The sequence below is a fragment of the Zonotrichia leucophrys genome, chromosome 8, assembly GCF_028769735.1.
Source record: "Zonotrichia leucophrys gambelii isolate GWCS_2022_RI chromosome 8, RI_Zleu_2.0, whole genome shotgun sequence".
Classification (NCBI taxonomy): domain Eukaryota; kingdom Metazoa; phylum Chordata; class Aves; order Passeriformes; family Passerellidae; genus Zonotrichia; species Zonotrichia leucophrys.
In genome coordinates this window covers 20,975,371-21,001,709 of record NC_088178.1, presented here as the reverse complement: position 1 = coordinate 21,001,709, position 26,339 = coordinate 20,975,371, and the positions used below count along the sequence as shown (strand labels likewise).

The following is a 26,339-nucleotide window of genomic DNA, read 5'->3' as shown; positions in this document are numbered from 1 at the left end:
TTTCATTTCACTGCTCTATCAATCACTTCAACCTTGACCCCACAAGATCGCTCAGTGAAAGAGATAGAGGGGTAATTTAAGTCCTGTTTTATGCAGGGCAGGGGGCTTAGAAAGCAATCCTAGCTCCCTGTTAAGGCTCATTTTATTCGCCTGGAACACTTCCCTGAGTGCCCTGAATGCTGGCTGCCTACATTCTCCACATCTATGTGGGCAGAGCACACATCCTGCCCCAACCCACAGCTGAATACAGATGGATCAGTTTGCATGCCCCACAACAATTAATTTGATGCAATTAAGTCACACAAGGGATGCCAGACTCCTACTGTGCCAACCAAGATTCCAACAGCATCACACTGTACTGCTAAGAGCCACATTTGATCATGAAGCAAGATGATGCATAAGGCCTTAGTCCAGCACAGTTTCCTTATCACCAGAATTTATCCTCTGTCCAGCACTGTTCAGGGCAAAGATGGCACTGGCAGGGCAGTGGGGTGGCTCAGAGAGGGTGAGTGTGCAGGGAGGCTTTCCTGAGGCTGCACAGGTAGAAACAGAAACCCATCTGCTGGACTGTGCTTCTTTGTAAGGCTCTTGTTGCAACCCTTGCACTCAAGTGAACAGGGAATTTTCCACAAACTGAGACTCCCCAAAAGTAATGAATGCATTAATTTAGAAAGGCAGAAATGATACTTACTTTAAAACAGCACCTCGGAGCGCTTCCCTTTCTTTGGCTTCACCTGGCTCTTCTCCAGTGCAAGGGATAATGTCTGCCTCTGTGTACCTGAGCACAAAGGGTTAAGGAAGATACAGCCCTGCTGCAGACAGTAGAAAGGCTTTTGAGATGGTTAGGACACTGTCTGGGATATAGAACAAATTAATTCCAACTGGGAACACCTTAAGAAATAGAGGGGTTGGTATCCGCAAAGGGGCCTGCTTTAAATTCTGGATTAAAGTTTTGTTTTAGCTGGAGAGAAACAGAAATCTTTTGATAGTAACATGATTCCACAGCTTCTTGGAAAAGGAAAACTAGTTCCTGAACCCGTGCAAACTTAACCTGCAGAATTTGTGTTTGAAGTACAGAGTTCTTTTACCAGTGGAGGGTTGGAGCTTCAATCCTAAAGGCTGGTACAGATTTCAATAAAACCTAATTCTACAGCTGTACATTGCCCCTCATCACAGCTAAGGCAGTGTCTGTCTAATGCCCTTGCAGGAATTCTTCCTTGATGCCTATTTCAACTGCTGTGGGGCAGAAGTCTGGTCACAGCTCTCCCAGAGCTGTGCCCAAAGAGCCTGCTCCCAGATGGAGAAGTTCCCAAAATCTGCCTTTAATGATAGTTCTGCCCATGAACTGTGTAATGAAAGAGGAAAAAAAAAATCAAATCTCGCAGAGTGGAAGGGGAATAGTGCTTACTGCACAAACCCCTTGAAAACAAAAGGGTATCTTGTGGAAAATAAACTCAATTCCTACCCTTGAAGCAGGAAAAGCTATCAATTATAGAACAAACCTGGATGGAGGCAACAGATTGTTTATGAAACAGAGAAACTCTAAATGATCCCTTGCAATGTCTCCTACAGACTTCAACCAGGTCTAGAGTAGTGCTGCATCAACAGCAGGATCCCAAAGGGAGCTAATGGGGAACCCCTTCTAGTTCAAATAACCTGGTAACTGGAGAAGGCTGACAAAGACTATCCCCCATTTCCTGGGGCAGATGCACCTCTGGGTCCCCTCTCAGTAAGAGCCTTTCAAAAACGATACTGTGGTTTCCCGTACTCGAGTGTGTCGTCTCCATCCACATCCAGGTCAGCGTCGCTGTCCGGATTCTCCTTCCCGCTGCACATGATAAACCCAGACCCTGAAAGAAAATAAAACACACGGATGAGCATTTGAATTGGAAATGAAGTGCACCAGATCTCCCAAAAAAGGTGCTACAGCACCAGTTTGCAGGCTGTCCTTTACTAACAGCCTCATAAAAGGTGCCCTCTCCAAAGACAGCACAAGAACACTCACAGAAATGCTCTAACTTCTGAGATTTTATGCTCTAAATGCCCCCAACATTGAAAATGGAACATTCTCGACTTTTAGCTCTCCACATGAATTATTTTAAAATTGGAGTCACTGTAAGGGTCTCTCTCAAAGGCAGAAAAAGCAATGAAACTTAACAGGAAAGACTTATTTTTCACAGAAGTAGTTAATGCAAAATCCACACTACTAGCAGGTAAGAGAAGGCCACAAGGATGTTCTGAATTACTTCTTAATTCAGATGCAGAGGGCAGGCAGAGGCTAAAATACAATTAGAAACAGCTCTTCAATTTTGAAATACATTTAGTCATGGCTTAGATTTTTAAAATTTAAAACATTTAAGAATAGCAAACCTGCTCCCACAAGAGGAGAAAAAATCAGACTTTTCTCATTAACAGCTCCTCACATGCACTTACATGAGCAAATTGCAATGCAACTCATCAAGAGTTCTGCTCTTCCAGCACAGGGGTGTCAGGCACACATCCAGTCCCAACTCCATCAGGAAGTAACCACTTACAGTTCCACCTGAGGCTGACTGTGCATCAATTCCAACTTTCCAACAATTTCTACATTTACTTTGGTACCAAGCATTTTGTAAACTGTAACCAGGCTTTTTAAAATTGAATCTGCAGAAACACCTACAAAGATGAATCTTCACATGGTATTTTCTGCCTAGGGTTTATTAATAGAAGAGAAATTATAGAAGGCACATTTACTCTTGATGAGAGCTAACACTGAATATGCTCTGTCCTGTTGACTGGATATTAAGCAAAGACCTGCTGAACTCTAAGGTGCTGGCTGCAAGGTCCCCATTTGTGTTCAATTTTGCAGCAGATCTAAGCTGTTTGGGTACATTAGCTGTGCAGATAGAAATGTACTCACTGCAGCTGCCTCCAGTATGTTCCTTCACTTAACACCCCTATCCAGACAGCAGAGCTGGACACCTGGCTCAGACAGAGGTGCCTGCTGGAGCCTGAAGCACCTGGCACATCCAGAGGCTGGTGACCTAAGTCTGTGGTAGACCAGGGAACATATCCCAACTGCAAAGATTGAAAGATACTGCCTTGGCCTTGCACCAATGGCCCAAAAGGGCTATGGTCCTGTACTGCAATTATGGTTCTATAATAATGTTAGCCTGTATTCTGCATTTAGAAGCACTGACTATTATATGCATGTCTGAATAATGAGGACATTCCAAAGCTTTAGGAAATCTTTTTCAGGAATTCAGATGTCCGAGTCTGTTCATCCCACTGGGCTCTCAGCAGCACACTTAACATAAGCCCAGAAGAGTGAACTGTATTTCTAATGGTCTGCATCCTTGCAGACAACAGGGCAAAGCAAAGGTCTCATTTCCAAGGATATCATGCAGACACAGCTCTTTACTGTTGCTCTCCAGGAACAGACGCTCTCACTGATTCATTAAGCCCCCAATAAAATTTGTTTATATGGATTTGATATTTCTCTTCCCTGAATATCAAGAAGGTCCTTAACGAGTGACAACCGTAGCATGACAATGATTTTAAGACTAACCTTTTCCTAAAAGCATAAACTACCTTTTACTTCAAAGTAATTGCCAGCCTTAATTTTTAGCAGAGGTAACACAACTAGCACCAAGCATGCAGCACCCATATCTGTGCCAGGTCCTGTGGGAGCCCTGCCTGTAGGTCAGCCCCATGGTGTCACTGGGGCAGCCCTTTTCCAGCAGACCCCTTTTAGAGTGTTTCACATACTGGCTGTACACTACCAGCCAACACAAGCTGCCTCCTCTTGCTGCAATGGCTCCTCTAGTAAATCTTGCCTCATTCAGTTCATCACAATGTTTGGGAGAAGATTTAGAGGGGTAAGAGAGATGTGTCAAAGAAGCTGCATAGTCTTTCAAAGCTGCTTTAAAAGTCAAGAGTGGGCGATGGGGTGGTAATTTATAGGCATGGCATTTAACCTGCAGTAACACCATCCCCTGCACCTGGCATTACTTTAGCCCATCACTTCTCAAAGGCCATAAACTTTGGACACACAGGTCTTCATTTTTCTTGTAGCTGTGGGAGACACAAATCATGCAAAGCTGGAGCTGTGACTTGGCCAGTCCCAGGGGGTGATCTGAACATTAGCCAGACAATGAATACTTGGAGCAAGTGCCTTGGTGGGGGGAAGCTGGCCAAATGAGTGAACATAAGTGGGACCACCCCCCTTGTTACTGTCTCTGCAAGGATGCCAAGCACACAGCAGACATGCACCTTTCCATCAATTTTGTTTTCAAGTGACTCAAGCCAAATGGTGGTTTATGGCTAGAGCTTAAGATGAGAAGATCTGCTTACCACAATACAGTTTACAAATATTAAGGCACCTTGTCTTCAGAATCCTTGTGTCCTTGCTCTCAAGACCTTTGTATTTAAGAAAATCCCTTTTAAGTCTGGAAGGAAAATATTCCATAGCTTTGGCTGAATCTAGCTCTATTGCCTAGCTGCACTGCCAGCAGACTACTATGCTTCCTAAACAGGGAGTGTACAAGGGGAGAGTTGGGACAGTATGTGTTCTGTTGGCAAACACACACTGGTATGATCTGAGAGTGCACTGCAGAGAAGTTCATAGGTTAAAATGAGGGACAGGGGAAAGGTAAATTTTCTTTTCTGATCAAACAAGAACTCCCAGACTGACACTTAAAGGAGGTGCAATCAGGTGATCCAACTCTCAGTTTTTCACTTAATACGGACTTTTTTTAATGTGACCAAGTGCAGTCTATTGCAACATGGTGAAAACCAATGACTTAGAAACTGTATGGTAAACAAAGTAACCTCTATGAATCCAAAAAATATTCTGAATATAAGTTGTGCTATCAGTTTTAGGACTTCAGAAGCTGCTTTAAATAAAAAGGAAAAACAAAAGCCACAAAACATGCTTCTGATGCGAATCAAAAGATCCATAAATCCCAATACTGCTCCTGCACACAACAAAATACTAAAAAATGGGATGCAAAGCTTGGCCCAGCATCACCTGGGGAATGAAGGGCTTGCAACCAGCATCCTATAACACCTTTTCATTCTGCAGCAGGGATGGATTTTGAGGCCTGCTCCAGTGGGATCAGGTTTGGTGCCACAATTTTAACCTGACCCTCCTTGTCTAACTTCCTGGGGTTGCTTTCATGCACAAAGCCAGTGAAAACACCCACGCAGCTGTTCAAATATTTGACGTCTGAACTGCCTGACATTATTCATTCATCTCAGGCTCATTCAAACCAGATTTCTGGACAAGTGCTGTTATAAATGGATTAAGAAGACCACTAAATGCAAGGAAGGCCCAAAAGGATCACACCTGCTTCTCACTAACTCAGCCCAAATGTAAAGAGGGCTCACAACTTCCAGCTCCTGCTGGTGGTGTACACTGCCATGCAGGAGAAAGGAAAATGTGAAATGGAGTGCAGAGGATAAGAGCTTCCACAGGACCCCCTACCAACTCCACTGGGGTGATTTGCAATTCAATAGTGTGCACTGAGAACAGGGAAGGGTTCCTCCAGCAAGGCTCTGCTTCTGAAGGTCACACAATAATTCACAGCCATCAGCAACACTGCCTAGAGTAGAGACCTCTAAAGCCAATGTGTTATCCAGAGGTCAATGCTCGGGACCAGAACTTTATTCCCACGTGTTAACAAAGTGAAATCCCACAATTGAATGTTAACTTGTGAGCCTGACACAGGAATTCATAAGAGATGTGATCTGTTATTCACAGAAGCAGCTCTGACTCTTAGGAGTCACCCAAGGCCTGAGGAATGTAATTCCACATGTGAATTTGAAAATGCTGCTTTTAGATTAAAAAAGAACAAATCCAGTGCAGACTCTTCCACACTTTTCTTGTCCCTTGTTGAGAATTTTTTGCTCTTGCTGTGCATTTGGTAGGAGGCAACCCCTTGTCATATACTGCCAGCCCCAATACAATTAGCCTCCTGATGCTAAAGCAGCACAATTCTCTGACAGTCTTAATCCCAGCTGCCTCCTTAAGGACCAGACAAACAGGAGTGAACAGGCAGGTCAGACGCTGAGGCCATTAAGCAGAGAAAAAACAAAGTTACAGCTCTGTCTCCAATCCCCATTGCTCTTGTAGCCAGGTGCTCTGACAAGCAATTCCAGCACTGGTATTGAGTGGCACCTCTATAAACCCTGTGACAGTTTGGGAGACAAACTCGCCCATCAATCAGAATGTACCTATCAACATCACTTACCTAGCACTGTGTACACAGCTTTCTTTGCTTGGGCTGGTCTCAGAGCAGTCTGCCTGAGCACCAATTCTTGTTACTTTCTGAAAAATTTAGGTACTCTACACAAGCAACAGTGTTTCTGAAATACTGACTCAGAGGTCAGAAAAGCAGGAAAAATTCGCACGCCCTGTAACTACTGCCAACTTCAAGCACTGGCAGGCTCCAGCAATCAGCTGAGCTTGAAGGTAAAAACACTTCCCATTCTTTCCATGTACCTATTAATAATGTCTGCAGATAAATCTCACCAGAAATCCTTTCCTTCCCCTTCTTAGGGAAAGCAAATAAAATAAAAGCACTTTTCTTTCTCTCAAATTGTCCTCTATGCCCAAGCATCCTCTCTGACCTCTGCACTGCTTCTCAAATCTCACTTCCTTTATGCATTCCCCCTGATGAGTGGTCACCTGATCAACTCTCCAGTGAATGGTGGCCCAGGTTAAGATCCAGAGTTATTAACATGATATATCAGCAGATTCACAGGACAGATAATAGGACTCCACATTCAAATACCTCCTTTTCTCCATCACACTCAGTAGCAGATGGTCCAAGCGACAACATATGGTGCTTCAGGTGCTGACAGCACTGCTCCTGCACAGGCACGAGCTCACAGGGACACTGGCAGTCTTAGGGGCAGAGTGGTAACGCAACCAGACCACTGCAGACCCAAACAACCCCAGCCTGATTCCCTGAGCACAGGTAGGAAAACACAGACCTACAGTGCCCCCCTCTGCTCCTCAACTCCTACCTAGGCAGATCACTTTTGGTGACCAGCTCTTCTGTATAGATTTAATTATATGTTTATATTTCATTATCACTCCAAAGAAAGCCAGGGAAGAAAACTAAGATGTCAGTATTATTATTTGCACTACCATTGTCAATGCAGCTATGAGATACTGCTCATGCAGAGGATCAAACTCACCTGGATGACTAATATTTCTCCAATTTGGCCCCCAAGGAATGGGAGCATGTGTGTAAAAAATCTACACTGGAAATATTCTAGAAATCCCAAATTTTGTGTGAATTCCATAAATGGGTCTAAATTCAAATCCATCTTAGAGGCCTAGAGCTCTACTGGGGCCTATTGTGGCTGGGAAGAGGCATTCATTCTGTTTGCAGGTAGCATACATGTGCTCAGGAAAGAAGAAAAGCCTCCCATAAATCTCCAGAACTGCAGCCTTTGCTAATTACACTCCTTGCAGTGACCCCCTTCTGCACAACCTCCCTTTCCAGCATGCTCACTCTATTTTCTTGTTGAAATGGCACTCGTTGCCTTCTTGGAGAGTAACAAAAAAAACAAGGAAGGCAATAAAAGCAGTTTATGCAGACTCACGGCCAGGCCTCACATACTTCCAAGAATGGCTCTAAACTGGGTTTATTCCATGATCTGCTGAAGTATCCCAAACTAATACTAAGAGGACAGGGTGGCATACATGCCATTTTATTGTAAGAGACAACTGGGAAGACAGAGAAAGCCACTAAAAAGTCTTGAAAACGAGAGGAAAGCAAAGATGAGACCATGTTGAACACAGGTCTTTCTACAGATCCATAATGCCTCCCCACCTTATTTTTCAACAGTGAAATTGTTCCCCCACTTTTTCCTAGCACCAACAGGGATAGAATAGTTCTGGTGATGTTCCCAGCCTGTTGCAGAAAAAAAAAAAAAAAAAGACATTTAGAAGCCAAGAAAAGCTGCTTGCAAAACAAGAGTTTTGTTTCTCTGGAGCCAGATCCATTTAAAGCTAAATGGTGATTTACCTGGAAAACTGACACCCAACTGTGTTGTTACAGCACACACCTGAAACAGCAGATGCATTCATCTGATGCTGTCTATTAGCTCCCACAGGGGCACAAATGGGCTGTCAGAGTCCTGACTGCTTACCAGTGTGCATGCTTACAGGGATCTTTGCTAACAGATCACAGAAACAGCTGCCTTTAAGGAAAGGGGCCATATAATTTTATGACCATTACCATAATTTTGCAGCAGCATGCTGAACAAAGGGCAGGCAAGCACTGCTGTACAGGGTAAGAGCTGGCTGCTGCAAGGCTCAGTAAGAGGCTTCCCCACCCTTTGCAGCATTGAGGAATATTCCAGAGATGTCTTTTGTGCCTCCTGTAACTCATCAGGTACAGACTATGGCTGCAGAGGGGAAAACACACTCGGACCGGACCAGAGGTCTGATGTGGTTTAACAATTCATGGCTGCCTCCTAGAGCCTCGTGCTGATGTGATACAGGAAGGTGAGAACAGCCTCATGTCTATCTCAAAGGCTGCTCTTCAAAACCTGGAGCTGAACTACAAAAGCAGCAGCAACAGCCATGGTCTTTGCAGCTACAGCTCGTTTTCCACAGTTAGGGAAAGGTGGATCTGAAAGGTTTTGTTCCCCTGGGGAGAGGGTGGAAACAAACAAAAAAGGAAGAGGGAGAATTAAAGTAATCTTGAATCACTAAGCAGATTCACATCACTGGATCAATAAGCACCACTGACAGGGATCACAGGAATGTCGCAACTTTGCCAATAATAAAGCAGCACAGCAGAGCTCGGAGGATGACTTTTCTAAGGCAGCCGAGCATGAAGCTGCAAGGCTGGTGAACAGCTGAATGTGACACCCTGGCTTACAGCAGGCTGCTGCCAGTGGTGGGGCTCAATGCAGTTTGCTTTAAATAATGATGAGCACAGAGATTGTATTCATGGGGGAAAGGCAACCAAGGACTGGAAAAACCAAAGGCTAAATTTCATAGGCCAAACACATGTGCTTTTCCTCCCAAACTAATTCTTTTCTAGGCTGGAAAGAAGAAAGAAAAATCAGTGCTAATTTAATCAATTGATCAGTCTATTGATTGCAAAACTGGAGCTGCTAGTTAGCCATGTGCTGTAATGCCCTCAACTCTGAAACCACAAAACACACCATTGATTTCTTCACTTCCAGCTCCAAAACAAGAAATAAAACCGGGCTTTCATGGAAAAACAACTTCCTTGTCCAGGGAGAAGATGCAAGCAAAGAAGAGAGGCCAGGAAACAGGGACAGCCGCATCTTGCAGGTTCAAACTGAAATTAGTTACAGATGCAGTCACAGTGTCTTGTGTAAACTCTATCGATTGGGTGGCTGACAGTCTTGGGAGCCTCCATAGTAGGACAATCAATCCGGCTGCAGTGTCACCTGCCACTTTGCTGAACAGTTGACAATGCAATTATCCAGTGTGGAGGCAGGGAGTTGGCGTGTGTCAAACGCAGTTAGGCGCTTTCCGGGCACCACTCGATAATGCGCCGCACCGCCGCGCGCAGGAGGCGACACGCGGAGACAGGAGCTGCCCAGAGCCACTGAGACCTGTGCTCCCTTCTTCTTCAGGAACATCTCACTGCCCCCGACTTAACAACTGTATTCTAAAATGCTATTAAAATCACGTCAATCAACTACTGTGTGCTTAAAGCTCAAGCTTGACCTGAGTGTCCAAGAAGTAGGTTGCAGCTCTAGCAAAAACTGCAGATCCTTGAGGGAAAACAATTAAAAATTTATCAGATTACTATCTTAAAGCCTAGGATTTTCAAAACTCCATCCAACAGACCAATAGAAAACTGGACTGCAGAGCAACTAATGTCTGAGATCTACAAAACCTAAAGGTTAAAGGAACTGTCAACTGAAACTCAGTCTGCTTCAAAAAGAGTAGTTTCAGGTGCTCTATCAGCTCCTTTACTCCCCCTGCTAATTTTCATGGTGTTACAACTGCATTTTCTGTTTTCTTTTTTTCCCCTTTCCTTTCTCTAGGAAGGGGTTGACAGACATCCCTTTTCATGCCCCAGCTACAATATGTAATACTGGAAAAAGGAAAGAATTCCACTTCTTCCTGCAGAAAATCTTTTCCTAGTTAGAATGGTTGTTGGTGTTACATAAATCAACCACCAAGATTTACTTGATTGTGCTCCTTTCAGCTAATGCATTCTAGCAGTTGGAACATAAAAATTAATTATTTTATTTTTGTATGCATTCAAGTTAACAAAAATGTACAATCAGCAATGAGAAATTTTAATGGCAATCTTCACCAATTTCTTTTTTTCCAGTTAAAATTATTTTTACTTTGCTAAGTCCCATTGATTACTCTGTGTTCCAAAATGAAGGAAATTGTGTTCCTTGAAGAATTATGTGAACTTCAAACACACATGACACTGGACATCAGTTACACAGCAGGTCATGCTAGCTTTTGTACATAAGGTGAGAGGTTTTTTTCTTAAATCACATACTATTCTAATCTGTTTTTCTGGCTCACTAGAGCCAACTTATGATATTAATATACAGGACAATACTTAACAGATATTAATTAACCACAGAATCCTTCAAATTCTATATGCAGACACAAACTACAGAGAAAGAATCAGGTGCAGCCCATGTGATTACAGTATCTAACACTATGCAAACAGACTTTGTTAGCATTTTTAGGTCAACTATTACCTTATGGGCAAGTATTTGCTCTCAAAGGAGAGAGGTGCCAACATTAAGAAGTGCTTGGGCTACTCCATCAGACTGATCCAAATTATTGTGCTGCTGCAATGGAGGGATTACCAGGATTACCACTTTTACACAAGGGCTGAGGTAAGGGACACAAGTGCTCTGGGGCTCAGCAGCCCTCTGTAAGGGGCATAAGGCACAGACTAAGCACTTGAGAAACATGGAATTTATACATCCTGCCCACTTGGAAGCTTACAGAAGGCAGAAGTGCCCAGCAGAAGGTAGCAACCTGAACATAGGAAGGCTAAAATTCAAGGGCTGAGAGGCTCGGAAAGATGCTCAGATGTACAGACAAATTCAACTTAGAGAGAGATGCTGACACTGGAAACATGGCAGAGAAATGCACAGAGTTGAGCTCTTGCTAAATGGGAGGAAGATTAAGAATTTCATTTGAGCATAGATTCCTTGTGCTCTTAACACATACTGCTCTTGCACCCAAGCTGAAGTTTGCTTTAGCTTACCAGGATAAAAGGAATGTATTCTGGCTCATCTACACAGCAGCAGCAATGATGATTCTATTTACTAGACCACTCTTCCAAAAGGCCTAAGTATGCCAGTGACATCTTCCATTTCCCACACAGCCTCTTAAGAGAAGACACACATTTACTGTTCAGCTGAAATGCTTTTGCTGCATTTGAATAGATCAGTTTATACCCTCTTACCAGTATAACCTTAAATGCAGCCTGAATCTCCTGACATGCAAAAAAAGGAAGTCTCCTTGTCTCTTGAAGCTTCCCTGTATGTCTCATTATATTTTATCTGAAAAAGAGGGCACAGCTGGCTACTAGGTGAGACTCCAGAGCAAGACTTTAAAGGTTTGTCGCCACTGCTACTATCTTTTTAACACTAGAGAAGATGCTTCTCCATGCTTCAGTTTCCACATACTTGTCAAATACAGATTTTAAGAGTTTTGTTGTAGAGTTCCATTTTCATTAAACTGCACAGAGAAGCACAAGTGAATTTTCCTTCTCTATTTGGAGCTTCCTGCCAGGCAGTTACCAGATCCAAGAAGTCACTGTAATCACAAAAACCTGTTGTTGAGGTAGGAGAACTAAAAAGTATCTATTTAGATTCTGAAGCCAGGACCTCACACATTAAAGAATGATTCTAATGCTCCACGGATTTAGAAGAAGAACAAGCTGGAGGAGAACACAGATACTGCCCCAATGCTATTTCTGGGACAACTAACCCACACTGGACAAAGGCTGCCCTACAACATTTGCTGCTCAAACTGAAGCATATACTGATTCTGTGTTGACAGAAAGCTGGCAGTGGGAGGACTTCAGTCATTTGCTAGAAACTTTTCAGCATTTTAATATAGTCCTACTTTCCAGGCAGCTGCCCTAATTGTACACGACATGAGATCCAATGCAAATGGACCCCCAAGGATAACTGTAGTTTGTTACAGCTTATAAAGGCTTTACCAAGTCCCTCTACGCATACACTTAGTTGTGCTGTTCTTTTCCCTTGATAAGACATTAGCAAATAGAGCCAAGCCCTTTGCTAGCTTGGGAGAATGGCTGCATGGAGAAATAAAAAGAAATACCAGAAAAATAAAGACAAACTTCAGAGTTAAGTAATCCCTGTGTGTTTTTCCTTCTTCAAGAGTATCACAATCTATCAGACAGATCCTTGTCATGTTGATCTTTCTTAGAAAGTACCCTTCCCTGAAAATGCCCTGCTTGCCATTTTAACATTTTTAAAGTCTTCCTCTCTTTTGTGTTATTTCTGATGCAACTGATCTGCTGAAGCAAAAGAAACTGAGAAGAGCAGTGGTGACTCGCTTGCTCCTGCACCTAGAGGAAGGCTTTTTGGTGGGGGAGCTGAAGGGGAGAAGAGGAGGACGGGGCGGGTGGAGAGAACTTAGCTACAATTCTTCAATTCTTTCATATCTAAAGAGGACAGCAATCTCTGTTCTATCAGACCGCACGGTTTGTGCTTTAAATGGTACTTGCTGCCAGCTTGCTTTCCCTGTCTCTCTCCCTTTGAAGCAGACTGGACAGCTTCCTCAAGCTGGCGTTATCACTCCCTCTAACCACTCTTGGCAGGCAATCTAATTCCCCCTGAAAAGGTCACCGCCATTTTAACTGCCTTTCAATCACATTAAGCACGCTGCCGCTCGTGCTCAGAGCACTGCGCCCGCAGCTCTCCTGACTGAGGTGCGATCGATAAACTGACATCCCGCCCAACACCCAGCTCCCCAGCCGCCCAGCCCTGCTCTGCTCCATCCCCTCTCTGGGCAAGCTGCCTCCCAGAATGCACGGAAAGGGACCAAGTGACAAAATCCTCTCCTGAAATCTGAGGCAGCAGAAGGGAACCGCTAACCTGGCATTTACTAATCTTTGTCCCATCTGTTAAGAAACAGAAGGGTGCAAGCATCCCCCACCCCCCCTGCCTTCCCTAGACCTACAGAGGCAGCAACTTCACAGGACAGTTTGCTTAGGCACCAGTCCAGACACCTTTGAAGCTGTGTTACAAAGAACAAGCCTCCCTCAAGCTTCCCTCAATGCAATCATTACCGTTATCTCTCCCCCCGAGCTGCTTTTTTTTTTGCAGTTACGAGTTATGTGTTCCACCCATCGATCCCTGTGTAAGACACTGTTTTAAGTCCTCTTGCCTTTTGACTGTGCTAAGCCGTTTAAGAGATGACAGCAGCTTCTATCAGTGTGAAGCTGATGTGATTCTTTTCAGATAAAGCACTTTTTTTCCACTTCCCCCCCTCCCTTCCCTTCTTTCAAGTAAGAAACATACACACAAAAAGAGACACTGAATCTTTCAAAGAAAAAAAAACCTTTTGAACTTCCCTCAGGAATTCTTTAAAGGGATAACCTTACAGTGTAAACACTGAGGGTAACGTGCATTCATTCTGGACTGGAATAGAAGAATTGCTACAAATATGTTGAGCATTAAAAAAACCCCAACAAACCCCACATCAGAGACGAAGCCACTTGACGCTTTCACTTGTGAAGCCTTGTTGGCATCCAAAACACAGAAACTCATTAAAGGTGGCATGAAATAATCCTGTGCAACAAAGAGCTTCAGACAGAGATGATTCAGAGACATGGGGAGAGATAGTTACTGAATGTTCAGGTATTTCCAGAGAAATTTTAGTCTTGTGACACTGTACCGAGGCAGGGGAATATCTGATTATTTTATCAGTACAGTTTTACACTTTGAAGTACACACTTGATTTAGAGTTTGGTATTTCATGCTGGTATTATTCTGCACCTACCTCCAAGGAGAACCACAAACTCTCCTACAAACCCCTGCTTCATGTAGCACCTCTGCTGAAACGAAGTGGCTCCAAACCCAAATATAACTGCCAATAATCTTAATTTACACCTTACATCTTTCCAGCTTTGCAAAGCAAATCGAATGATGGCAAATTTTAATTTTAAGAAGCCAGCTGGAAGTACTAAATATTTCCTGACTAAAATCCTTCAGCAAACCCAACAGCTTCAGAGACAACACACTGATCCCTGCACTTCTCAGGTCATATTCCTACTTGCTGCCACAGCCTGTTCTTTCTACCTGCTGCCTCAGGTATGCCAAGCTGTGGCAGCCAAGAAGGTGTGCTATGGCTCTGCCACACTAGACCTGACTGGGGGCTGACAGCTGTAATAAACAGAGAAGACAAATAATTTCCAGCTTCTAAGACAGCTTCTCAGGTCAGAAAAGGAAGTTTTTCCTGCAAGTGCTTTGGAAGCAGGAAAGTGTCATCCTAGGAACTTTACAAGTGAGAGTTTCAGCTTGTGATTGCTTCTACGTTTTAGACCATCTTCCAGAAAACCCAAACAGGGCTGCTCATTTCCCTGAGGCTTCTGTTTTTAGGAAGAAAAACCCTAAGGTCTCTCAACCTTACTCCAACTGAGAATCTGTCAGCATTTCCTATATAATTGGCAAAGAATTTTCCTCATGTGGAGAGTGATATGAACCTTGTCCCCTAACCAAAAATGATAAAAAAGTCAGGATCTGTGTTGAGACACTGCTGTAATGCTGCCCAATGGACTTACGTGCAACACACAGTGGCCACAGTGTCCTGCTCCCCCTTCACCCAGCTGTGACATCTCCTCAAAGCAACACACCATTAAAACTGAAATTAATGAGACACATGGCCATCTATTTTCCCCTCCGGTTTTATGTATTTCCCCATGTCATCTCTTTAGACATTGGTGACATCCCTGTAGCCTGGTAAAGGCTGTCTGGCATTATAAAAGACATTTGATTTCCACATCACTGCTACTTCTCAGCAAAGGGAACAGAGCCAAATGCAAAGCCTCAGGTGACAGGGGTTAACGAGGGCCTTGCCAACTCCAGACAAAGCAGTTTTAAGCATTAGAAAGCATCTACAAAACGTTGTGCTGTGCTTCAGGGCTGTAAATTAAGAATTCTGTCTGGCAAGAGCCAACACCGGCAGCAAAAGAAGAAAGACAGTCACCTTAAGGTTACCTGAGAGTGCACATAGCAGTCCTGAGTGATGGAGACCCATGAATGCAGCAGTCAGAGACAACAATAGGAGAGCCACAAAAGAGAGCATGAAAAAGTGTAACTTAATTAAAAATAAATGCAATCAGCCATCTGTAGGAGATCATTCCAGCTTTGCTTTGGCTTTCCAAATTTTACAACTTCTTGCACAGAGTAGGTAGGTACCCTGTACATATTGTCTGATTATCCCAAAATACTAAGTAGAAAGTTGTTAGGAAAAACATTTACCCAGCCTAACTACAGCAATTACACAGATATTGTCCACCCGAAGCCTCATTTGAAAGAGGGTCTCCATATACCAAGGGTCTTCGTATGACCAAAGTAATGTGGAAGATTCAGATCACACTTCAGAGAATTAACTCAAAAGCAACTGGGAACATTTACCAGGTGAAGACAGCACCATGTCCACACCAAAGAAGTGGAAGAGCGTGCTCTCCTCAAATGCAGGTGTTTGGTGGGGATGAAGGAAGAAACCACTCAAGCACAAAAAAAGGGGAAGAGATGAACTTAACAGCTTTTTCTAACCAGGGCTAGCAGTGATGACAACAACAGAGGCACACAGGCATCCCATGCCTCCCTGCTACAGACTGTAGTGTCTATGCTACATGAACACAGTTTAAGATCCTGCATGGTCTCATCAGGCCTCTACGTGGAATCATGCACAGACACAACTCTCCATGCAGTCACAAAAAAAGTTAGGCTACTGACACAGCATGTAATAGCATGAGCTTCACTGGGGGTCCTTTAAAGCCTGAAGAAGCTGCTCCTTATCATCTGCTCTGCTACAACCCAGCTACAATTTAATTTCAGAGGAAAGCAAGAGCAGATCAGGAGTGCCTGGTTTTAGCAGAGCACACGGCTTTCTTTTAAGTCCAACTCCCTTATGCAGTAGCCTTTCCCCTTGAGATATTTTAAATTAAAATCCAAGCTGATATAGGAAGAGATCACATCCCATCCTCTTTATTGAACGAAGGGAGCCAGCATTCCTCCTCTCATTAAGCATGCGCTACGTGGATTGCTTGTGAGAAACTCTCATGAGTGCCTGAGGTTCATGCCAATGAACAGTTTAGTAAATCCTCCTCTTCGAGGCCAAAGGGCTGAATGTAAGAAAGGGGCCAGGTTTCTAGCTAAAATTACATTCACCAATAAAGCTCACAAGAGGTCAAATTTTGCCATAACTCACTCTCTCCTTGGTAACTGATTTCCCCATCACTAGGGAAGGAGCAAAAGAAGGAGGAAAAATAAAATGTGTTTGTCTGAGAGCCCTAAGGGCTTGCAGTGCTGGAGGTGCAGAGCAGGTTCCTGGATTCTCATTTATCAACCTTAAAAGGGATGGAGTGATAAATGCACAACTGGCCCTTTAATATTTTATGCAGGTGCTAAAGCGACTTAGCTGTCACCTCCAATACATCACCAGAGGCTGATACACCAGCTTTCGTCACTCCAGGCTGGGAATTTTTACAATTTCATTTCTATTTCCCTCTCTTCACATATTTCCATGTATTTCTTACTACGTGTGAGATATAAAATGTTATTTTCCCCACATGATCTACCCACTCCCTCCTCAGCCACATTCCTTGAGAAAGAAATATCCCCACACTTTGTTAAAGATTTGCACAAATTTTGACTCCCATCGTTCAAGAGGGACAAAAAACTGAAATCACTTTACATTCTGGCAAAAAGGCTGATGATTCTGCCTTTTGTGGAAGGGAAATCCCTGCGTCCCTCTCTTTAAAGATAGGTAATGATGGAATTCCACAGCAGAATGGTTTACAAGTGCCCCCAGAACACTGCACACCTCGGAATCCTCCCTCCAGGAGAGTAGTGGCCCGTATCCTCTTCTGCCCGCACCACTCGTACTCCTCAAAGCGGTTGCCGTTCTCGTTCTCGATGTCCACAGAGTCATCCTCAGTCATGCACGAACCTTCTCTCTGCATGGGGGTAGAGCAGGGGCAGAGTGTTGAGATGCACAAAATGGCTCTTTGGGGTTCATAACTCGTGGTGGGATGGGGAAGAAAAGCTGGGCTGCTCGCAGGACAGCTAAGTATAGAGCATACAGCAGCCTCTATTCCCATTCCTGTTCCTACTAACCTCAACTAGAAGTAAATAGGTACTGGAAGACCTTGACAATCTAAGATTAAACAAGTTGCAAGTTTCATAATTTTTACTCAAGGAAATATAAGGTCTGGTCCCTACAACAATGCTGGTGTTCATTTCAACATGCATTCCCCTGCCTTGCAAGCAAAATTCCTCTATCATGGAGGAACATTCCTTTGACCCCTAGCAGAAGTGTTCTCCTGTAACATAGTTTCAGGGCATACTGATCAAAATACACCTCTCTTTATACTATGCACCTCTCGAGGCAACAAGTCCTCTATTGAAGGTTTTTCCTGAGAAACATGAACAAAAAGCCCTATGACAAAACTCTCTCCCTCCCCTGGGGCTTGTTTCTCCTTCCTTGCTGTCTTTGGGATGAACAGCAAGAGAATGGTTCTGCTTAAATGCAACTTCCCTGGAGTAAGAGGATCATGCAACTTTAAAAATCCCAGTCTGCTACAAAAGAACCCAACAAACAATTGCAATGCTGTCAAAGGCACAGACCAGAACGAACTGTTCTTCCTGTGCTACATAGGATGCCTGAAGTCCTACAAAAGGTTCATAAATTTCAATAGCTCCACCTTTAAAATCTACAAATTAGACTTCCATAAGAGCAGAACAGTGCATGAAGTAAAAAGTTGCTAATGCAACAGAACAGAAAAATCCAGAAGAATCCATCTTCCCAGACAAAGAAGTGACTACAGATCTTAGGGAGACAGTTAGCATTGCCTGCAAGCTCAGCCATGTTAGTTTTTGCCCCACATTAGGACAACTACAGACAGAGCTGGGAGTGGGGAGAAGGGAATGGCAGCTGGTGATCCTGTTGCGCCTCTACCTTTGCAAGGCATTGTTCCACATGCCTACTCATCTCCTCCTCGGATCCTGACAGGGGCCGGCTGCAGAGGGGACATACCTGCCCTTCGTCTTGCTTCCTCCGTTTCATTTTTCCAATCCGAGCTGCATGGAGAAACCAGGGAAGAAAAGAAACAAAAAAGGAAGACATGTCAAGTTCGTAGGTCCAGTCTTGGCTCAGCTCCAAATAATAAACCCTTGGCAAAAATGCTAAGATTTCACAGCAGAAAATCCCATTGGAACTCCCAATTCTGACCTCTATGAACAGAACAGAGACTGTTACTTGGCACTTTCCAAAGGAAATCTGTAACCTGTAGCTGAGCACTCTGATTCCACAGAGGCAGCTATTCACAATTCAGCAACTAGAAGAATATCTGCTACACATCCCATGGTAAGTTATTAGAATAGTTAAAATCTTTGCCTTGGAAACCTGAAATTGCTTTCAAAGTTGAGTGATCAAGCCACTGAACCCTGTTTTGAATTTTGCCTTTTAAGTCTGAGGTCCTTCCATTAACACGCCTATTCCCTCTACAAGAACTTAGAATGTGGAAGGATGATGCAGCACCTGATGGCCTTGGACAAAGTATTTAACAATCACTTCCAGGACCACAAAGCCTCCTGTACACCCTGAAAAACTCCTTCTCAGACCACCACAAACAAGTCAGAGCACCATCTCGGTAGCAGTCAATTTTTATGGAAAGGAAAGAGATTTGCTACGAAAAACACAGGACCTATGCTAGATAGCTTCCGTCTCTCTACTGTTTTTATTTCATGAAAACTAGGAGCTACACTGCCTTCTTGAGAGCATGCTCTGGGAAACAAACATGTTAGGAATCACGATGATTAGAAAAAGCAGCCAAGGTAGCCTGTTGCTTAATCCAATAGCTGGTTAATTTGAGCCATCGTTTAATGTGATCAAAACATCTGGAACCAAATCATTTGCATTAAAAAGAACTTCTGTCTTTTATTATGATAGCTTTAGGCAGGTATTACTGAATAACTCAATCACTGGCTGCAGGAAAGTCACTGTTTAATTAATAAGGAAGGTCAAAATTCTGAATGAGAGACAAGAAAAAGCCCAAGGAAAGCCCGTGTGATAATGAGAGATGACACCACCAAAAAGCTGCATTAGCCAGAAATCGTTACTGACATTGTGAGCACTGCAGCATGCTCTGAGAGCCTTCATGCCTGAACACTGAGGGATCAACAGCTCCCTGCAGCCAGCGAGCCACAGAAAGCTTCTGCAATCCAGGATGGGAAGGACCAGTGCACAGGCAAGTTTCTGTTCATTGTTTTCTCAAGTGCATTAGTTTAGAGCACACACATCAAGTGAATTATAAAGTTTCAGCTGAACACATCAGCAGAGACCAGAAAGGCCTCCTTCAAGACTTTCTTGTTGGCTTCCCTGGACTCAGGACTCTGGGTTAGGATATACTTTCCCACAATTTCGGAGTCCTCATCATCACCTATACTCTCTCATGCTCCAGCACTAAGAAAGCTTCAAATTAGCCAGTGGGCACATTGTTTTTCCTCACTGAAATACGTATGTGTGAAAACTCCCTGGAAATACATCTCCACTCCTCACATGCTGGAAAGAATTCTGTAAATGTGACATTCCTAGAGTAAGAGACAGCAACTTGAGACCAAAACAAAAATGTTTTTGGTATCTGGCACTTTGAACAACACAGACTCTCAATAAACACAGCTTTCATTGTTTCTCTAAATTTTATTTGCTGAAGCTCCACAACCCTCTCTTGTGCTGGGTACACCGCATTGACAGTTCCACAAGCCTCTCATTTAGGCAGAGTTAAGCCACACTCTTTCTGGCTTGTACTTTAGTGCCCAAGAGATTTCTGAAGTTCTGGTTTAGTGCATACCTATATCCTTCAGCATGACTCTTTCATTTAAGTTTAGGATGCTCTTTCCTTGCCTCACTAGCTCTGTAGAGCCAGCAAAAAATATGGGAGGCTGGAATCAGACATGACTTGAGCATTCCTCAGCAAACACCCATCTGGAGAGAAACACAGAAACAAAGCCTCCTCTATCCTGATCTCAGACACAAATTTCTCTCACCTCATCATGTTTTTAACAGGGAAATGCAGGGAAGGAGCAGTTTAATTATTCTGGTAGGACTCCCCATGGCCAAACAATTCAGTTACAGCAGTCTGCCTGGTGAATTTATTAGTATTTTTAGGGTTTTTTTACTGCCATCCTCCAATCCATGCACTGTAGCAGTGACAAAAGAAAGACAACTTATTTTGGATCTTCTACAGATAAATTCTTGGGACAATTCTACCACAACAAGCACCTGATCTACTGCTGAAATTTTAGTGCAGAGCTGAGAGAGAACCTCACTCTGCCCCAGCTCTACACCAGACCCAGCAGCCAGCCCCTATCTTGGCTCATTTAGGTCCGCAGAGCAGCATCCCTTTGAGTTGCAGTGCCACAAGTGAAAAAGTCACCGGAGGAAAGAGGTGTTGAAAACAAATCCCCCTGCCATTTTCATTCTCTGGTCATCAGCAGTGGCAGCAGCGCCGTGCCCACGGAGGCCAAGGGTGCCCCTGGTGACAGGAGGGACGGGGAGGGAGCAGCCTGGCCAGCAGATCTGAGGGGAGCGGCGCTGTCCCTGGCCGGCACACGCAGCCCAGCCCGGCCATCACTTCCAATCAGCGCGGCGGGGACGGAGCGGCCCCAAAGGCAGGGGCTGATTGTGCCGCTGTCCCGAAGGGGAGCAGCTCAAAAGAACAAGCAAGTGAGACCACAGGATTGCTAATTAGTGTTGATAGATGCGATCATTTCTAATTAGCTCACTAATCCCTCTCTCCCTCGCTCCTGTGGCAGGAGCATGGAGACAGGGGAAAAAAAAGAAAACGTCATTCCCTTCCTCCCATAATTCTGGAAGATAAAAATGCAGCCAGTTGAGGACTGGATGTACAAAGAGGACAGAACTCAGGGAAGGAGGTTTTTGCACAAGACTGACCCATTCTTACCTCTGACTGCACAAAGATTCTATAGTTATTATTCCAACCTTCTGCCAGGAGGTGAGAAGTTCACTAGTTTTTATTAGCATTAATAATTATTATTAGGCTATCAGAGGGCATCCAGCACCTCTGAGGCCTCACTTTTAAAGATGTACATTACCCTATACATGGCTCCTGCTGCAAGTGCATGTTCTCCCTCAGATTACACGAAACCATCAGGCACAGGGGGAGTTTAAGTCACCACAGCAGATGAATGAGAAAGTGGCACACAGAGGTGAGCAAGAACTGGGATCTTCTGCAAGGGCAGGGGCTCTCAGCTATGGAATTACTCTTCCCTTCATTGATATGTAGTTCTCTAATATGGGGCTGTGCAAGGTGAGAGGCTCCTTGCTCTAGAGAAGGAGCCAAACTGCACTCAACAAAGCCTCTGTTGCTGAGGGAACACTGGTCCCTCCTTCCCACAGGCACAGAGACAAGGAGCCAAGCCACCACTGCTGCCTTACTGGCAGAAGAGACTGAGGATGTTTTCTAACAATGGGCTCTCCACATCAAGGCTGAACCTTATTAATGCCTAAAGATCATGTTACTCTCTAGTCCAGCCAAACTTCCTGTGAGAAAAGCTAATGGATTTTACTTTTCACTGGTACTCCCCTCCCCAAGCAAAAATTCACCTTCAGGACACAGCACTAATTACCTCAGAAGTGCTCTTACATGGCATCTAGCAGTGGACATTGCACCAACCTCTCCTGCAGCATCAAAGGGCATGATTAAGTTACTAGCAATATCCCTTATGGTTCCCTCCACCAGTTTGAGTGGTCCCCTGAGTCCTATGCAGACATCATTAGCAGCTCCTGCAATGGCAGGCCAATCAAATTAAGTGGAAGCATTTTTGTCTCCTTTCCAGTGAAAATCATCCAGCTACATTCCTCCCCCACCCATCAGCTACAAAAGCACAGGACATGGTGCTGGTGGTTCAATAAACTGCACAGTCTGTTTGGAGAGACAGGCTGGGGGTAACCACCAAAACTGGATTCACCTTCTCAGGGAGGTGCAAATGGAGCTTTGTAAGGACCTACTTCACAACTCACCTGAGAACTTTGGAAACAACCCTAAACTTATGCCAAAGATATTCAAGCACAAGAGCTAGCACCTGTTCTCTGCAAATCTGCAGGAGTCCTGAGGAGTGGCTATACCTACTTTTGTTAGATCTGTCACAGAAAGCTTTTGTGAATGATCAAACTCATCCACAGCATCTGATGCAAGGGAACAACAGCAGTAGTGGCAGGGCACAAAAAGCCACCTCAAGAAGAAGCAAAAGCAAGAAAACAGATGGTCAAGAAGGAATCAGTTTCAGACCTTAAGTACAATTTGCTGCTCATCTGCCTGAAAAAGAACATTAAGGGCCAGATTCACAAAAGGATTTCAGTGCAGCTTTCAGATTTGCATGGTCAAAGTTCCACACAGATGATTTTCAGCAACCTTCAATGTGACACTATTCTCAGAGGCTGGCACCTATTTAACCTGCTGAACCCATGTTCTGATACACTAACCTAAACTTTGTGCCTCCAATTTTGAATGACTACCTAACCTGCTCTGCACTGCTAAACTCCACAAGCATCAATTTACAGGGTGGCTTAAAGTTTCCAGTTTGGCAACACTGGAAATAAGGCAAATGAAAGAAAAGCCTCCTTTGTCACACAGGTTCATCAGGAACCAGCACCTCATATGCCTGGGTTCACAAGGACACAACCTCTGGAAAGTGAGTTTAGCACAGGTGAGAAGTGCAGGATTAACTCACTGAGGCTGACAGGGAAGTTGTGATACAAACACTCAACCAAGAGCCTAACAGACAGAACATTAATCTCCTGCTCCTGAGCTTGAAAATGCATTTGCCTTACTTACAGCTCAATTTAAGCCACAGGCTTGATTTACAGAATTAAAATTCTGGCCAGTCAGGTACATGTGAACCATGTTACCATCAGGACCTGATCATGTTGTGACCAGGCCAACAGAAGCTCACAGAAGACATTTCCCTCTCTACCTTCTCTTCCCTTAGCTCTTTTTGCACATTCCCAAAAGAACACAACATCAAGGTCCAAACAAGACTGAGTCACAAACAGCCTGGGCAGCCAAGATTAGAGTCAAGGACAATGTGAAAGAAGAGCAAACACTGTGAGTCCTTTTTATGGGAGGAGTTTCCAGAAGAGCTTCTGGAACTCAGCTCATAAATGCATGACAGAAACATCAAGATAAACTGGTTACAACAATATTGAAAAGTACACATAAAACATCATAAAACAAATGAAATAGATTTTTATTTGACAGACTGCATTTGCTATATCTTAAGTTTCTGCAGTGTGTCAATGAGAATATGAAACAAAGAGTCAGTTGTCCTTGAACAAGTCCTACACAACTTCTGTTCATGTAAAATAATCAGGATTAGGAAACTAAAGTTGTACGATTGATTAGAAGCTCATTAAAACATGAGATATAGATAAATAAGAGGGTTTTTTTTTCTCTAAAGCACTCCAGTGTTCTCCATCTAAAGCATTACTGCTCAAATTACTCAACAATTAGGTGGCATAGCTTACAAATACTGCAATTATTTCATACAAACAAATGTGGAGGAAGAAACTAGAAAGCAGCCAGTGTTCAGAAGTACAAATGTAAAGACACAAGCAGAGAAAGGAGCAGTAGAACCCACCCAACCATGTGGCTGGATGCAGCCTGGACCAGACATCACTACAGGTATGTTCTGGGAACAGCAGTGACCAGTCACAAAAACCTAAGGTCAGAAGGAACCAGTCCTGATCTAATCTGACCCTTTCTGGGACCCAAAGCACTTCACCTGAATTTCTGCATCCAACTCCCTGACATCTGAACCCTCTTCATCTTAGGATGAAGAAGAGAACAGACAGGAAACCCCAGCATTATTAGGGCAGCACATATATTCTTTCATTTAGGATATGGCTGTACCACGAAAGGTACACAAAGAAGAGTAAGATGTCCAGCAAAAACAATGCAAATGCTGTACAAAACTACCTGCCTCCCTTCAGATGAGCACAGGTTTACAAAAACATCCAGAAGAGCTCCCAAAAGGAGATCACAGTCTACCCAGACTGTGCTGCAGCCCTGCTTTGGGACAGAGACAAAAGCACAAAGCAATACTGAGCCAGTTCAGCTGAGCACGCTCTCACCGAGAACTTTGTCTCACTCTGAAGGACTCCACAACACCAAGAATTTGGCTCAGACTTAAAAAAAAATCTTTAAAATAAAGTGACTGCACCTTAATTTCTGGCCTGAAAAAAGGTGGAAGGAGAGAGCTTAGCCCTAGCTAAGCAACTATGATAAAGGAACAGTTTGACATCCTTGACCCCAGAGACCTCGGTCACCCAGAACAAGTCCCCACAGAGCAGCACCTCGGGTACCTGGGCCATCTGAACTCTGTGTCTGCCAGCACTGGCAGCTCCCTGCACTCATCCTGGAGTGCAGAGTGAGCACCTGCAGCAGTTACTGTCACTGGTGCAAGGTAACTCCTTTCTTTGTTCTACGGCTTAACAGACTTTCTGGAGTTTGCAGTTTTTTGGCCCTCTGGGTTGATATTTAAAAACTGTAAGGCTAGCTCTGAATTCACCTATGTCTAACTTATCAAAGTTCTGGATCAGTAGCTTCTATTTGCTTAAGACTACATAAACATGGAGGGCTTCAAATTCAAGCAAAACGTTTTCTATCAACACGCTCTAAACCTTTTTGTTACTTTGTTCAAGCAGATCTTCTGCTAAATAAACTCCAAATGCTCATCAGAGGTGTTATAGTGAACTACCACATCAGGAAGCTCGAGATTAATGAGCCTCCTATTAACCTAAATAACAAAATTCTGACTAAATATTATATACTAAAGTAGCTACAAGCAGCACAAAACCAGATGGCAGAACATTGCTACTGTGTACACAGTAAGTTCTGACCTCTGAACTTCGAGAAAAGTTTCAACTTCTTCAGCTCTGATAAAAAAAGTTTCCTTTCAGCTTTTCTTTCCAATTTCAAAGCAGAGAGATGGGCTTCCTTTCTCTGAAACGATGTCTGATTTGGTTTTGTACTATCAGGCCACTGTCGACTAGAAATAGTTGTTTACTTGTTAGGAGCATCCACAAATACAAGAACAAAAGTACCACACCAGCATCTGTGGGTGTGAGAGGAAAAAAAACCCAAACAAAACAAACCATGACGTCAGATGACGCTCAGGCTTCCTAAAAGTTTACTGCAAGATTCAGCCATGTGAGCTGTGAAAGCTCAGCAGCGGGGCCCCGCATAGCCAACACGGCTTTGGGGCCTGTTTTACACCGGCAGGGGGATCCCGGCGGGGACAGCCGGGGCTGAGCGTGGAGAGCTTCACCCGGATGCCCCCGCGCCCTCCCGGCGGGGCTGGAGGCGGCTCCGGGCCTGCGGTGCGGGGGACACGGGGGTGCCACACAACTCGGCCCAACTCTGGAAACTTCTCCGGAGGAGCAGGCGCCATGGGGGCCGCACTCACCGTTCAGCCGGGTCTGCCGGTTCGCTCGCACCCGCAGGAAAGTCTGCAGAGGGGAGACAAGAGCGTCAGGACGCAGATGTAAACAACTCGCCACTCGCCCGTACACAAGGCCCGGCCCGGTCCCCCCACTCCCCGCGCATCCCCGGGACAACGCTCGGTCCGCGGGCCTCCCCCCCACCGCAGCACCCACCTCTTCCCGGCCCCCGCCGCCGGGCCCCCTCTTGCCGCTCTGCATAGCCGCGGGCGCCGCGGGCGGGCGGCGGGCGGCGGGCCCGGGATGCGGGTGGATGCGGCGCGGCCCGGCGGGCGCCGCCGATCAGCCCCCGGCGGCCGCCGCCATGTTGGCCCCGGTCATGTGACCCGCGGCGCGCGGGTGAGAGTTCAGCAGGCAGTTCCCATGACAACCGACAGGGGGCGGCAGGGCCCGGCGAGCCCGGCCAATCAGAGCCCCGGACCGGATGGAACCCGGAGGATCTGGCCAATCAAAATTCAGGGGTTACGCGGGGGGACCCTGTGCACCTGACCAATCAGAAATAAGAGATTACTGGGACCTTGGGGCGCCTGGCCAATCAGAAATCAGCGGTTACTGAGACCCTGGAGTTCCTGGTCAATCAGGAATCAGGACCCTC

General features: G+C 44.7%; 1 protein-coding gene across 8 annotated transcripts in view; it reads right to left on the bottom strand.

The window, feature by feature from the left end:
• Positions 1–26,339, bottom strand: part of RNF220 (ring finger protein 220) — a 222,259-nt gene that overhangs the window by 29,025 nt on the left and 166,895 nt on the right. For 5 of the 8 annotated variants that reach the window (XM_064719305.1, XM_064719303.1, XM_064719302.1 and 2 more), the window contains 5 exons: positions 25,711–25,753; positions 18,182–18,303; positions 17,048–17,180; positions 1,754–1,850; positions 692–778 (listed from right to left, as the gene is read on the bottom strand). In XM_064719305.1, the coding sequence (XP_064575375.1) occupies positions 692–778; positions 1,754–1,850; positions 17,048–17,180; positions 18,182–18,303; positions 25,711–25,753 (482 nt within the window). Of the gene's footprint in view, positions 1–691; positions 779–1,753; positions 1,851–17,047; positions 17,181–18,181; positions 18,304–25,710; positions 25,754–25,900; positions 26,041–26,339 lie in introns of those variants that run through there. The other 3 variants (XM_064719307.1, XM_064719308.1, XM_064719309.1) reach the window with 2 other exon arrangements.